This window comes from Piliocolobus tephrosceles, chromosome 18, assembly GCF_002776525.5.
Source record: "Piliocolobus tephrosceles isolate RC106 chromosome 18, ASM277652v3, whole genome shotgun sequence".
NCBI lineage: Eukaryota > Metazoa > Chordata > Mammalia > Primates > Cercopithecidae > Piliocolobus > Piliocolobus tephrosceles.
Genome location: NC_045451.1, coordinates 3,366,500 through 3,381,746, shown reverse-complemented (window position 1 = coordinate 3,381,746; position 15,247 = coordinate 3,366,500). Strand labels below are relative to the sequence as shown.

The 15,247-nt window shown below is 50.5% G+C and overlaps 1 protein-coding gene across 8 annotated transcripts in view; it reads right to left on the bottom strand.

Annotated features, from left to right (window-relative positions):
• ZNF516 (zinc finger protein 516) overlaps positions 1-15,247 on the bottom strand; it is a 135,507-nt gene that overhangs the window by 69,621 nt on the left and 50,639 nt on the right. For all 8 annotated transcript variants that reach the window (XM_023224788.2, XM_023224787.2, XM_023224792.3 and 5 more), the window contains exon 2: positions 12,202-14,169. In XM_023224788.2, the coding sequence (XP_023080556.2) occupies positions 12,202-14,011 (1,810 nt within the window). In that variant the 5' untranslated portion in view covers positions 14,012-14,169. The remainder of the gene's footprint in view (positions 1-12,201; positions 14,170-15,247) is intronic.

Genomic DNA, 15,247 nt, shown 5'->3' with positions numbered 1-15,247 from the left:
ACATGCAGGCACACAGAGACTGCTCCTGGACTGGGATTCTGTCCATGGCCTTGGGACAGATAAAAGACAACAAGCTCAGGCATCCTCTGAGACTGACCTAGAGCCAGGGCCTCCAGATCCAGCAATCCACGCTCCCCAGCCTCTGGGCTCACCAAGGTGTTTGGTGCTAAGATGCCCCCGGGCTCCTGACTCTGCCCATTTTAGTAGGAAGAGGAGTAGGGGGAGGAACAGAGGTGCCCACAGTGAAGGAAGACGACAACCAAGGCCAGCAATGCACAAAGGAGGGTGTGGGTGACCCTGGACACCCTGTGACCAGGGAAAGCCGCACACTGCCCGGGAGACTTCCACAACCACCAGCAGCAGCATCCCCCAAATCAGGAGATCTTTCAACTCCAAGAAGAAGATCTTCCACTCGAGAAAGAAAAAGCAGGAAATTCTGACCCAGAATGGAAAATGATGCGCCGAGCAGTGGCTACGGAAAGAAAAGGTATCAAGGAATCCGATGTCTGCCAAACGCCGCGCGGCTACCGGGCTCTTCTGCAAAAGCAAACATGGTGCCCTTTTGTTCCTGAGGTTTCAAAACAACATCAAGAATTTGTTTCTAAGTGGAGTGCAGGCTATCGCCATAGAAACCGCAGACTCTGTCTTGCTGGTGTGACGCACAACCTGTCCAGAACCTTCTGTTCAGAGCTTCTGAAAATTCCCAAGCCAGTACCTTCCAACTGCTTTTTTCATACCTGAACTTCAGGCACTTCCTGAGTCACCTTCTGGGGGCACCTTTAACTGCATTTCAAGGCTCTTACCGACGCTTCCCTACCCGTCCATGAGGCTTCCGAAGGTTTAGGCCTTGATTTCAGCCTCATGGTCCTGGACCTACCATCTTCCATTGTTTTTGAAAAAGTAGAACCCAGCAGTATTTCTTAAAAATGAAAAATGTCAATCCATTCCACTCCTATCACATCCTAGTCTAATGCCAAAATAATCTATAAAAATCATATTCTCATGAGTCATGTAGCAATCAATTTTGAAAAACCAGTGACAACACAGATTCATTTTAAATCAAAGGAAACAAGATTTAACTAGTCAGATTGGAAACCTGACCATCATTTCAGCATCAAAAATGTTCTCTAATTGTCCAGTCCAATGAACAAACTATCCCAATAGCATCTACACTGTAATCAATCACGGGATTATCATATGTACCAACAACCTAACTTCATGACGTTGAAGGCAGCTGCCACTCTCCATCAAGTTTCAGATATGAGATTCAGGCACGTAAGTAAGTTTCTACAGGATGGCCAGCTCAACAAACGGCACCGCGGAATTATCATTTTAAGTGATACATTTCAGTAACCAAGTAGGTTATTAAATAAAACAGTAATTGTATTCAATTTGGAAGAGAGTTTATTCATAGTGCTGAAAGTAACTATTCTGGAGTTAAGAGAAAGAACATGAGTAACACTCAGATTTGGCTCATCTATACAGGAACATATTTGGCAGCTAACAGTTCGCCCAAATGTCTTACTAATCTGTGAAAATACTTCTTTCAAATCAATGGCTTCCTTTGTAAAGAGAGCAGGAAACAAGGCCTCCTGTAAACGGATATCGCTATGTGAACCATGCACACAGAATCAGGTAAAATCTCAGTAACTGGAGTCTTACTTTCTAACCTTTAATCCAGAGACAAATATCCCTAGCTTTTTAAAATTCCAGTAAAATACAGACCTAAAATGGCAATCCATTTTAATATGCAAAGGCTTATGCAAATTATATATGCAAATACTGGATCCTATCAATAGCCAACAAATCCCTCATGAAAAACTAGCCTCAGATTAGGTCCAGCACACAGAAAATTATCTAAGAACCACAAAAAGAAAAACCACATACACAAAAATGAAAAATTAAAAACTTGTGCCAGAGACGAGGACACACACACACAAAAAAACACTTATCAAATAAAACTTAAATGCTTCAAGCATTTAAAAGAAAGTCTAAACTTATGAAATAATTCAGTGTGCCCATGATGAAAATGCAGACTAAGAATGATGCAAATCAAACTGCAAGCCACAGTTTCCTTTAAGAGCTGACTGAGCCTGTCATACAAGGAAGTCAATCCTGAAAGCAGAGAGAGGGGTTGCTCTGGAACGTCCTGCACCAGCGTGCTATGGCTTGGACATCCGCCACCTCCAAACCTCATGTTGAGACTGATTCCCTGTGTTGGAGGTGGGGCCTGATAGGTCTGGGTCATGGGCGCGGGTCCCTCAAGAATGGCTTGGTGCTGCCATTACAATAATGAGTGAGTTCTCATTGTGAGTTCACGCGAGATCTGGTGGTTTCAGAGTGTGTGGCGCCTTCCCTTCTCTCTCTTGCTCCCACTCTTGCCATGTGATACATGGGCTCCCCTTGACCTTCCACCATGATCCTAAGCTTTCTAAGGCTTCACGGGAAGCAGATGCCGGCACCATGCTCCCTATACAGTCTGCAGAACCGTGGGCCAAAATAAACCTCTTTTCTTTATACATTGCCCAGTCTCAGGTATTCCTTTACAGAAACACAAGAATGGACTCACATGCAATGCAGTGCCCCGTGCATTATGCCTCCAAGTGCGCTCAGGCGGCGCCGCCCACCACGGCCCTGGCAGGAACAGGACGGGGTCTGCTATTCTAAGCAGCCACCAATGCCAGGGCCAATGGCAAAGTTCCCATGGATGAGAAGCTTTGGAGATGGTTTCTGCAGATGTCACCAGTTGAACAAGGAAGGATTCCTTAAGGAAAGGACAGGCTTTGGGCTCTATGTAGAGGTCCTCAAAATGTGGCGCCCGCAGCACTTCTCAAGCAGTGGGATGGCCAGTCCTCCAGCACCTGCCCTCCTCCGCAGACCTCTGCCTTTGGCGCCAACAGCATGGAAAGCACCAGCACCATGGACACATGCTCACCCTATAGGCCTGCGCCTTGAGTGAAGAAGCTGTGCAAAGCCTCAGTACTGTCACTACCTGCTCTCCCCATAGGTCTCTGCCTTTAGTGCCCACACTGTGCAAAGCACCAGCACCACTGCTACCTTCTCACCCCACAGGCCTCTGCCTTCAGTGCCAAGACTGTGCAAACGGCCAGCACGGTCACTACCTGCTCACCAGGCCCGTCACCTCACCTTAGCTGAAATAGAGAACATGCATTCAACTGTGTCCTTGACAGCTCACTCTCCTGTGTCACCTGAGCCCTGTGTGCTGGAGCTCAGTGGAGAGCAGCCCCAGACGGGGTTCCGGAGCCTACAGCCCCACTCTCCGGGCCTCAGCACCAATGAAATTCATGGATCTTCCCACAGCCTCTGGCCTCCAAAGGCCACCAGGCCCACGGCCCTCTGTACTGAGGTGGGAAGCCATCCAATGGCTTGAACAACCTCTCTAGGAAGCCTGCCGTGACAGTCTGGGGCCTAAGCAGGACTCCATGCCCAGGGTCACACGATGTTAGCATCACTCTCTACTGGGAACGGGCTCAGCCAGCTTCTGCTCCTGGTCCACAGTAACAACGATTCAGAAACAAAGGCCCTGGACACAGCGACTCGGAGCCACAGCTCCAACACGAGGCGTGTAGGGTCAGAAAAAGGGAAGAAGGGGACTCCCCGAATCCTCACTCCATTAAGTCTGACAACACCAGAAGCGACACCCGGCCGCACGTCCTGAGTGGCAACAGCACTGAAATCCACAAATGCAGCATCCTCCACTGAAGACTCTGTAGGCTCCCGAGACACTCCCATTAAATACTAACTGTAAGGCCAGCCTCTGCTGCGACTGCTGGTCATCCTGTTTCTGTGATCAGACAGGAAGATCTCTAGAGTCTAGACATCCGGTAAAAAGGACTACTGAGCGCTGAGCACTCCTGTGCAAAACTACCCACTCCTGAATACATTTCTCCACGTAGTTCGCTGTCAACTCTGAAGAACAGGATCCATCAGGGTGCAGCTCCAGCCACTGTTCTCAGCGTGAGTCCTGCTGGGCCCTCTAGAAAAAGAAGGTCCGGCCCCTGCCTTCAGTAAGATGGCAATTCCAGGACGCCTGACCCAAGGCGGATGCTGGGGACGCAGAGGTTCATTCGGCCTGAAAGGAACATGTCCAGGCTGGAGACGGGCGCAACGGGGAGGAATGGGGCCAGCCTGAGGCCCAGGTTTGCATTCTACCCTGGGTGCTGCGTCGCGGCTGGATGCTCAGGTCTTGTGGAGGAGACATGGTAGCCTTGAGTCTGGGCACAGTGTTCGAGGCACAGCAAGGTGGAGACGGGATAAGATGGGCAGGTGCCAGAACTGAAATGCATATGGAGCTGGGAGCCTCCTCGGCTCGCAAGGAGGAACATCCAAGGGCTGAGCAGAAGGGTGGGTATCTGTGCTTTAAGCAAACGCCTAGTGAAGTACTGAGAAGGGATGGGCTTAGAAGCAGCACATCACAGATACAGGAGGGTGACAACACAACCAACACAGGAGGGTGCAGAATCATCAGTCAGAATGACTGGAATCTCCCGGACAGCTCAGCAGCAAGGCACCCTCTCAGGGTGACACGACACGTGCAGGGTGCCGCGTCCCCAGCTCCACAGGGATGCACACGGCTCCATGGCATCACTCCTCTCCTGGCCGGGAAACCCTACCGTGACCACCAGCACCTTTGCTCACAGGTGCACAGACCCCTCAGCAACACCTAACCCAGCCCAGCACCTGCTGCTCTAGCTGCTGCTGTCTGTTCTTCCAGCTAGTCAGGAACTGATGGCTCAGAGTAGAATCAGACCTCCCTCTTTCCCAGGAGTGATCCTGCCTGGTCCGTGAGATGCCCTATCTCATGGGAACGGGGTGCAAAAACCAAATTCAGGTGTTTCTGTTCACTGTTGATAGATGAAATCTACAAAGAGGAGCCCTTCCATTTTAAGCCAGAGTCACAAGTTCAAGTCACACCTGGGAGGACCGAGCGCCACTTTTTCACGACACGGCAACAATGACATTCACCCAACAGGTTCAGGGCTGAAAGTCGTATCCAGCACCACCCCTCCTGCAGACTGGAAAATGTTAAATCTAGCAGGGAAAGGAGAATTGAAGTAAAGAAGTTTAGCATAATAGGCAAAGAAAGAAAAGGCTGAAATCTGTTCCATCCGGTAAGAATCTGTAAACACATCCATTGGCACTGGAGTCCGAGAATATTACGAACTTCTCTTCCAGTGAACATGCACTGAATGTCTATCCTAAGTAACTTCCTACGTGGCAGGAAGGAAACTCGGCACACCCCACAGGACTTCTGCACAGGGTACCATGGCCGTAGCTATGGGGCATCCTGGCCTGCGTACAACATGGGTACAGGTGCAGATGCAGAATCTGAGCCATCCTGGGACTACGCATTCCTGCCCTTCGTGGACACATCAGGAAGGGGACCCTTTCCCAGGCTGGAAGCTGGACGCTAACAGGAAGAGTGTGTGCGTAGGATACCCATAGTGCACCAGGCACAGACAGGAAACGCAGTGAGGATAGCAGCTTCGGCGGGAATCACAGCCCCCGCCCCGCCACTGCAAGGCAGGACACTGCAGATTCCCAGGGGCTGAAGAACTTATAATACCACGCTGTGACTTGGTGACTAAAGGATAACTGAAGTCCACGTGTCTGAGTCCAAGCTCATGTGCCCTCCACCAATGACGTGCCGTCTTTCAGCGGTGCATACATCATTCTGCATAGGGCGAAAGCCTGCCCTGAACCCCGGTTTCCTCACTGATAAAACGGGAGGACAGAATGGATACCTCTTAGTTCCCTCCCACCTCAAAAATTCTGATTCTATCTTGAGTCAAGAAAGAAAAGAGAAAATACGTCAAGTGTTTGAATTTTCCCAGCAAACCAAAATGTCTGCCTGATGTTTGTTTCACGGTACCAAGTGCGTACATCCCACATGTGTTTCTCAGTGGCGTGAAGAAAACCCCAGAGTATAATCTCTAGAGTCTTAACGCCTTTCACAGCCTAATAAATTCATTCTGGAAGGTCACAAAACGTAGCACTCTGTTCAAGCAAATATCAGCATGCATGCCATGCATAGAGGATCCACGCTGAAAGAATCAGAATACAATAAAACGTATTTAGGAGATGCTACTCTCCTCATAATTTAATCTTCCTCTGGTAACTCGGAAAGCACGCAAGGACACCCGGGGCCGTACGAACAATCAGCGTCGTGTCCACACGTGCCGGAGCGCGGATTCAGAGTGGGCTCCGGTTGCTAAGATGCTGACCACATCACAAGGCATTCCACATGTGACTGTCAACTGCATCTGAATATTTCTCTGGAAGAACACTGCTGCATTTTTATACGAAACAAGAATTTATTATCAGGGTTTTCCAACTCACACTTTACTTCCAACGAATAAACTCCTCAGAACTCAGTACAGGGTAAAGCCATGGAGGGTGCCTTCGCTCCAGGTAGAGCCCTTGAGGGCCCTCTGCGGGGCACACTGTGCCAGCTCTTCCGAAGCCTGCGATCAGCCTTGGTCTGACCTTGGTCTCTGTTCTTCTGAGTTTCTGTCTCAGCAGATTCCACTCTGGTTTTGTTCTCTGGCTCACCTGGTTAGAGGAAACACCCCAGGGAGCCCTGTGGGGCCTGGCACGGGCCACATGGCAGACAGCAGCGCTCACTTTTTGGGGGCACCTGACTTCGGGACGGCCTGGCACCCCTGCACTTCAGGAGCAGCAGAGCAGTCTATGTGTGAACATTTATTAGATATGACGCAAGAGGAGCCCGGGGCTGCGGCGCAATGAAGGAACTGGGCCGAGTCCGGCCAACTGAACCTGTCAGGATACTAAGCGGAGCTGGCCTGGTGGCTTTTACCTTTACCCATTCTGCATGCTCCCGTTTAATAGAGGGCCCCAATGCCACCGAGACCCCCACAGAATGAGTGCATCCCACAGCTCCAGGCCATGGAGTGGTGTCTGCCATGAAATTGTTCCCAGCCATGTGTGCCTTCCTTCCCCCAGCTAAACTGAATGCTGTTTCCTGCCTACACTTCGAACTTCCCCAGGATGAATGCACTTCACTCGTTTTCCCTCCTCCTTGGTCCACAACCTCTTTCTTTGAATCGTTTTGAGCCTCCCATGGGACCCACGATGAAGCACTGTGTGAGGACAAGCGCTCCTCCCAACCCATGACTCGGCTTCAGAGGGAGCCTTGCCCATGGTGCGTCCAAGCCAGGACACCACCAGGCTTCAGACGGAGCCTTGCCCGCCGTGCGTCCAAGCCAGGACACCGCTGAGTCCCCGAGAGACTCAGCATTGCGAGCGGATTCGGCTGCCAAGTCAATGTGCGAAGGCACCGTGAGAGCTCCTCCTGCTCTGCCTTGAAGAAACGCCTAGAAGAAGTACCATATAAAGGCTGTCCACGCCTAGCAGGCTTGGCTACACAGGCCAACACGCCTCCCAGCTCACCCCCTCATTCCATTCTCCCTTCTGCTGGCCAGATTCACCCTCAATCCTATTTCAACGGGTGAACACATCTTCCAGGCCAGGTGCAATGGCTCACGCCTGGAATCCCAGCACTCCTGGAGGCTGAGGTGGGTGGACTGCTTGAGCCCAGGAGTTCAAGATGACCCTGGACAACATGGCAAAACCCCATGTCTACCAAAAAAATACGAAAATTATTCAAGTGTGGTGGTGACCGCCTGTAGTCCTAGCTGCTCTGGAGGCTGAGGTGAAAGAATGGCATAAGCCCGGGAGGTGGAGGTTGCAGGGAGCTAAGATTGTACCACTGCACTCCAGCCTGGGTGACAGAGCGAGACCTGTCTAAAACACACACACACACACACACACACACACACACACAGAGTCCCTCACCCTCCCTAAGCTATTCTAATTGCTGTCTGTGTTCTATTAGAAAGAAGGACGGACAGTTGTGGAATCTGCGCAGCCGCACAACTACAGCCTGGCCTTCCTCACAGCCAGCGCACCAGCACGGACAGCCAGCCAGCCTCCAAGCACCAGCTCGGCAAACACCTTACGGCAAAAGCCTGAGTGTGGTTGGTGACCGTGGAAATAAGATGGGCTCTAAGGACAGGGCTATTGGGCTGCAGGGCTGCAGTGAGCAGCCAGCCAGGGGATGGGAAACAGGAGACGCCCTGAAGGTAGGTCCGTTTCCTCCTTTAATTACCTTTTCTTCCCTTGACCATTTTTTTTTCCTTTAAAGACTCTTTCCTTAATTCTTCAAATTGCATATAATACCAAGGCAATTATTCCAAGCACTCTTTTTATTCTCTAAGTTGGGTCATATAATTTGCCATTATGTTGATCAAAAATATTTGAACACAATGGTCCCTTGCGGGACTTCCCCCAATTCCAGGCCTTCCCCCGATACCGAAATCCAGGATGCTCAAGTCCCTGGTGTAAATACCTGCGTGTAACCTACGTGCATCTCCCGTACACTGTAAATCATCTCTAGATTACTTATAATAATGTAATGTAAACGTTCTATAAATTCTGCTGTGTTGTTTAGGGAATAATAACAAAAAAAAGGCCTGTATATGTTCAGCACAGAAACAACCATCTATTTTTTTTTAATATTTTCAGGCTGTGGTTGGTTGAATCCAAAGATGCGGAATCCACAGATACAGAAGACCAACTGTACTTTTAACTTCCCGCAACGTCATCTAAAACTTGAGAGTGTCCCATCTATTGAGTCGCAGTGAGCATCTAAAAAGTGAGGGTGGGTTCAACAGGATGGAATATGGATTTTACATGACAGATTATTAGCATAACAAGAAATGGTGAAAAACTGGAGTAGTAAAATTAGTCTTGAATGGTATGCAGCTAAACGGTGGACTGTGTATTGCGAGTACCTTAGAGTATCTGCCGTGGCCTGGGCACCAGGCAGCCCAGTCCAGGCACTTCTCAGGATGGCATGAACTCTGAGAGCAAGTCTTCCAGAGATGTACAGACTCTCTGCGTGCTTCTGTTACTCCTGAATCGCCTAAATGCTTTCTGAGCAGAATTCTATTTTGGCCCATACACTGAAGGTTTATATGTCTCCTTGCAAAGCAATATTCGTTTTTCCTTAGTGATGGTTTCTAAGCTCCCCGAGCTTCCTTGTGTTTGGGAATGTGGGAAATGTTGATTTTTATAAACTCCAATTAGATGCCCTTTCACCCCTCTTTCCTACTAAAAATATTAATTTTTTGTGAAGTCCAAAAGTGGACTTTCTGTTCATGTCATGTCCCTTTCTCAGTGGAAGATTTAAATCTAGTAACATATTCCCAATGACTGACTTTTTTCATAATTTTGCACTTCTACTATTTTAAGTCAATAATGAGAGCTGCTGCGACCAAGTCTTATATGGGGATAAAAGTAACGTGAATATCAGAACTTTCCAGAGGAATAGATGGCAACATTCAACTGAGGAAACATGTTCCATAAAAAAAGGAGAGGAGTTTCTTTCAGTTAATCTAATAATGCAAATTATTTCCAGATCCAGAAATAGCATTCAAATCAATTCCTAGACGTCAAAGAAAATGTTCGGGTAAAATTATAGCACAACTGGGTTTTACCGGAACGGTCGCATAGATCTAAATTCTAATTTCAACTCTGCTCCCACAGGCAGGCTGGCCGCTGCTTATGAGAACTACCGTTATCTTTCGTTCCTCAATTTCTACATAGCTGCTCTATCTAACAGTGTTAACCAGTCATCCCATCAGAGTTCTGAGAATTTAAAATAACCTAATGCTCAAAGAACTAACTAATCTTTTTAGTAACAGGAAAGGCAAGCATTTTTCAAAGTTGCGTGTAGTTTTTCAGAAAAAGAAAGGAATGCTGCAGATTTAAACGTTAAGATTCAGAACACCCAGTTTCTTTTCCAGGCCAGCCCTGTGAAAGACCTGGGCCAAATCCCGCAAATCGCAGTGTTTTGAGAGTACTTAAATCGATGGAACATGGTCTCTCTCCTTAAAGAATATCCACGAATTAGGAATGTGTTGCTACACTAGACTATTAAAGGGGCTGTTATGAGTGAAAAATTGGTGTTTTTAGGTAGAAAGATACTGTCCTTTGAGATTACGGAAAGTGACCCACATACACCTAACAAGGCTCTTGCATGTTTTATGCCTCTGTCGCACCACAAATTTCTGTCCTCTCTCAATAAGCTGAAATATCCTATTTATTCTATCATCAACTGTTCGTTACATTCAACTATGATATATGTCTTGTTACAGAATCAGCTGAGATTTACATTAACTTTCTCAAAAAGTTACATATAGAGAAAAATATACATAATGTCTTTAAGGCATAAACAGCAGGCTCTAGGGCCAGGCACGGTGGCTCACACCTGTAATCCTAGCACTTTGGGAGGCCGAGGCGGGTGGATCACAAGGTCAGGAGATTGAGATCATCCTGACTAACACGGTGAAACCCTGTCTTTACTAAAAAATACAAAAAATTAGCTGGGCAAGGTGGCGGGCGCCTGTAGTCCCAGCTATTTGGGAGGCTGAGGCAGCAGAATGGCGTGAACCCGGGAGGTGGAGTTTGCAGTGAGCCGAGATCCAGCCACTGCACTCCAGCCTGGGCGACAGAGCGAGACTCCATCTCAAAAAAAAAAAATCAGTTTCTTAAAATTTAATGAGCCCGAAAAGAAAAAAGTATCTTCCAATTTATGATGGAAATAATTTGATCTTTCCAACTTCTTTATTTCTAAAACCACTACTGGATTAGCTTATTATGAATCATGTGACCACCATCATAATCAATGGGGTGAGTGAGGCCCAAGAGCTTTTCCAAATAGTATTTCTCTTCAAAGTGGAAAAAAAAAAACAAACAAACCCATAGTCCTAGCCCAATATTTTATCCAGCATGTGCTCCAAAAAGTGCCGGAACATAACCAGTAAAATCTATATTTATAAAAATAAAAAAAAGAACACCAAGAACATGAGGGGGTCAACCCGGTTTCACATGACAAATTATTCAAAGAATCCAAACATGTTCACTGAATGGTCACTGCATTTTCAGAGAAGGCCATGTTCTCCTGTTTCTCCCACGGGGACCAATGACTAAGAAATGACAAGTTAAAATCTGCATTACTGAAGACTCATTTACCTATGTAGACACTCACAACCTGGGCATGGATTCAGCACAGGTTTTGCTACAGGAGAAAAGACTTGCCTTCTACATCTTTGTTGACTCAATATGCATTTCAGTGTAACAGACCCTCATATAACACACTGTATAAGACTGTAATAAACTGTCCAGGTTTGGCCAAATCTCTAACAAGGAAAAATGACACTGTCTTCTGTTTTGTTGTGAAATAATACAGCATAGCAGTCATCTTCTTCACCACAGAATATAAGGAGCCCTGCCCCTGGGCTTTGATTTCTAATACTCTTGAAAGTCCAGGTAAAAAGCAACAGTCAGGAACAGCATTGCAGAGAAGGGAAAACCATCTTTGACTTTGTGGAGAAACATGCAAGTTCTATCACTGAAACATCACTTTCCACTTAAAACAATTATGCAAAGCAAAAAATAATAAAGAAAATATCAAAATGTTTAAAATTTATAGAAAGTAGGAGAATTATGAAAACAAAGTTAGCCAAGCATCTTTAAATATTTACATGGCTGCTATGTGGAAAGTAATCTGTTCCAATTAACTGTCTCTAAACCCACAGGGTTACTTGAATCCAAGGAGATTAATTATAACTGCACACCAATTTGAAGACAGTCTTCTACCCAGCTAGAGTGGAGGAAATTGTGTGTGTGTGTGTTTGTGTGTGCGCATCGTATGGTGAGAACTGGGTCTGAGGCAGAAAAGGAAGGGGAGGGAATTTGTCTCAGAACGGATCCATGATGGTGGTCTTTGCTCAGAAATTAAGATTACAGATGCTCAGGTGAGACCATCAACCCTAGAGGTCAAAAGTGTGTGTATGCAAACACTGAAAGGGGCTGCAAGGGGAGCTGATGGGTGTCTGTATCTGCACTCAGCAGTGCGAGCTCCAGGTCCATACTAGGGACAGATTCCTGGGTGTGGAGTTACCTGGGCACAGGGACCCTGGGCAAGGGCACAAGGCTGCCTGGGCGTGGAGTCCTGAGGCCCAGGGTCACCTGAGCATAGGTCTAGCTGGGTATGGGGCTAATGAGCGAGGCTACCTGACTACACGTTTACCTAGGAGCAGCAACCCCCTGAGCCTGGGATCCCAGGACCCGGGCCACCTGGGTACACTTGCTCACCTGGTACAGGTTCGGGGGCGCCCTCCTCACCGCTGTCTTCGGCAGCCTCGTCCGCCAGGCCAGAGCCTGGGGACTCGGCAGCGGCACAGGCGGAGCCGGGGCTGCTGGGCTGGGAAGCCGAGTCACCCTCACTGAGTGATCCGCAGCGGGGCCGCGCCGCCCGGTCCCCGTCACCGTCCCTGTCGCGGCGCGCGCGGCGATGCACGCGCGAGTGCAGCACCATCTGATGATAGGTGCGGAAGATCTTGCCGCACTCGAAGCACTCGGAGGACTTGCCCTGGCCGGTGGTGGCTGCGGCCCTGCGGTTGGGGCGCGCGGCCGAGCGGGGATCGAGGTGGCCAGCGGGCGCTGGGTCCCCGGGCCCAGTCGCGCGCTTACGCGGGGGCCCCTGCGCGGCCGGTGCATCCTGCTCGCGCTTGCGCTTCTCCTGGCTCACCAGGACGTACTCGCGCCTGTCCTTGTCGAAGGCCACGTCCCCGGCCAGCGCCTCGTCCCACGCCCCATACTTGAGGTACTCGGCCGGCTCCGCCACCTTGCCCCGCGTGGCCAGCTGCCACGCCTGGTAGCTGTTGACCGGGTCCAGCTCGGCCACCCGCCGTCCGGCCTGTGCGCCGGGGCACGCGTCGCCGGCCGCAGACGGCCTCAGGTTCAGGCACTGGAGGAAGAACTGCTTGGTGTCCGGGGGCCCCTCCGCCCCTTCCTCGGCCGGGGCGCGCGTGCGGCTGGCCTCGACCCTGCGGTGGATGGCGTTGTGGGCGTTCAAGCTGTCCAGGTTTGTAAACAGGTTCCCGCACTTGGCGCAGACCTCGTAGAGGCTCAGGCCGGCGACAATCACCTCCTCCTGGACCACGTTGTTGATGGTGGCGATGGGGTCCAGCTCACTCTTGGGCCTGTTCTTGCTGCCCGTCTTGGGGCCGTGCGCCTTCATGTGGTTCTTGAGGAACCAGGGCTCCTTGAACCTACGGCCGCAGATGTGGCAGCCGTGGTCGAAGGAGCCCCGGTGCTTCTTCATGTGCGCCTTCAGGAACCAGGTCTGGCTGAAGGCCTGGCCGCACACCTCGCACGGGAACTCCCCGGGGCTCAGCTCGGGCTTGCCGTTCTCCACGCAGGCCTCGCCGCCGCCGGGCCCCTGCGCGGTGATGTGGTCCCTCTCGATGTGGCTCAGCAGCGACTCCTCCCGCAGCGTCACGTAGCTGCACAGCCTGCACTTGAACGGCTTGTGCGCTTGGTGCACGTGCAGCTCCAGGTCCTTCTTACGCTCGAACTGGCTCTTGCAGAAGGAGCACTGGGCTGCGGCCTTCGCCTCCCCCGGGGCGCATGCGGACCCCTCCGCCCCCTTCTTGCTGCTCCGCAGCAGGACCCTGCCGCTGTCGGCCTGCGAGGCCCCATTCAGAACCCTGGCGCCGTCGGCCTGGGAGGCCCCGTTCAGCAGCCGGTTGCAGGCCGAGGCACTCTTGGTGGGGCTGGCGCAGGCGTCCAGGCCCTCGGAGGCGCGCATCTCGCCCAGCGGCGCCTCACCCGCCTCTGGCTCGTGTCCCTGAATCAGAGTCCCCGTGCGGTGGCTCCGGATGTGAATCTTTAGGTTGCCCTTCTGGGAAGCCCGGTGGTCGCAGTAGGGACACTTGTAGGGCTTCTCGCCCGTGTGCTTGCGCATGTGCTGCGAAAGCGAGCTCTGGAAGGGGAAGCTCTTGCCGCAGATGCAGCAAGTGTGGCAGGTAGCCTTGTCCCCATCCACCTCGTGGCCCCGGCCGGCCCTGGTGGGGCTGGGGCCTCGCCTCAGCTCCATCTCGGCCTCTCTGTTGCGATCCATCCGAAGGACGGGCGCGGCCGGTGGTGGCGGCACAGCTTTCTCTCGCGCGGGGCTGCAGGGACCGTCCTATCTCTCCATGGTCAGAAGAGCCAAAAGACGGGCCAGCTCCCAGGAGGTGCACCTTCTACATCGGGGGCGCAGCAGCTGGCAGCCAGCACCTAAAACAGAGACGGAACATCATCAGCAAAGCTCCTGGCGAAGAGGGCACCGGCATGGCTGCGGGAACCCCCATATGCTCCCCAAAACATACCTATCCAACCCACACTAAGAAAGGGGGCACCAACACCACTTCAAACAGAGGCAAGAGTAGCCGCTTGCCTTATTAAAAATCAGCCTCGGTTAATTATCAATAATGAATTGTGTGAAATCATTAACATAATTGTTAATGATTGTGCACCAAAAGAATACCTATTCCCAACAAGGCATCGAATCTTTAAGGAAAGACTGTAGTACCAGAGTGTGTAGGAGTGTGAGGAATACAAGCTACTCAGCAAGACCATGTGGAAATTAGGGACAGAGAGAAGCAAGGTTTGGGAAAAGCCCAGTTCCTGGGCTGATGGAAGGTGAGCTGCACAGGTGGTGACAACAGTTGATGGCACTTCACAAACACAGTCACGTGCCACTTAGCCAATGGGATACGAGCTGAGAAATGCATTGTTAGGCGATTTCGTCCCTGTGCAGACATACTACAGTGGACACACATACACCCCCAGATGGCACAGCCCACAACACACCTAGGCTATACGGTGAAGCCCATTGTTCCTAGGCTACAAACCCACACAGCACGCTACTCTCCTGAAGGCTGTAGGTAAGTGTAACACAATGGCAAATTACAGCACTGTACTGCAGTGGCGCCACTGTGGTATATGTGCTCCAACACTGGCACATCCCTATGCAGTGTGTGCCTGTATATAATTGTGTGTAGACGTTAAAGAAACGAGTCTTTTGCTCAGAGCACAGATGACTTCATAAAGGAGAAACAACAGTGTGGAAAGGATGCCCTGAGCTCCCAAAGTGCCACCTCCAGGACCCTGCGACTGAAGCCGTCCTGCCTGACTCTACCTCTGTGTGCGCTTGACCACGAGATTGGTTACCCTGCTGGCCAAGGTGCCTGCCGCCCCTTAGACAAAGCCCGTTTCTCTGGCCTGGCTCATCATCGCCTTTCCTTCCGGGCTTCGTGCTTTCTCCCCTGGTCCCCTGCCCACTCTCCCCAAAAACGAACCCCAGGCTTTGGCA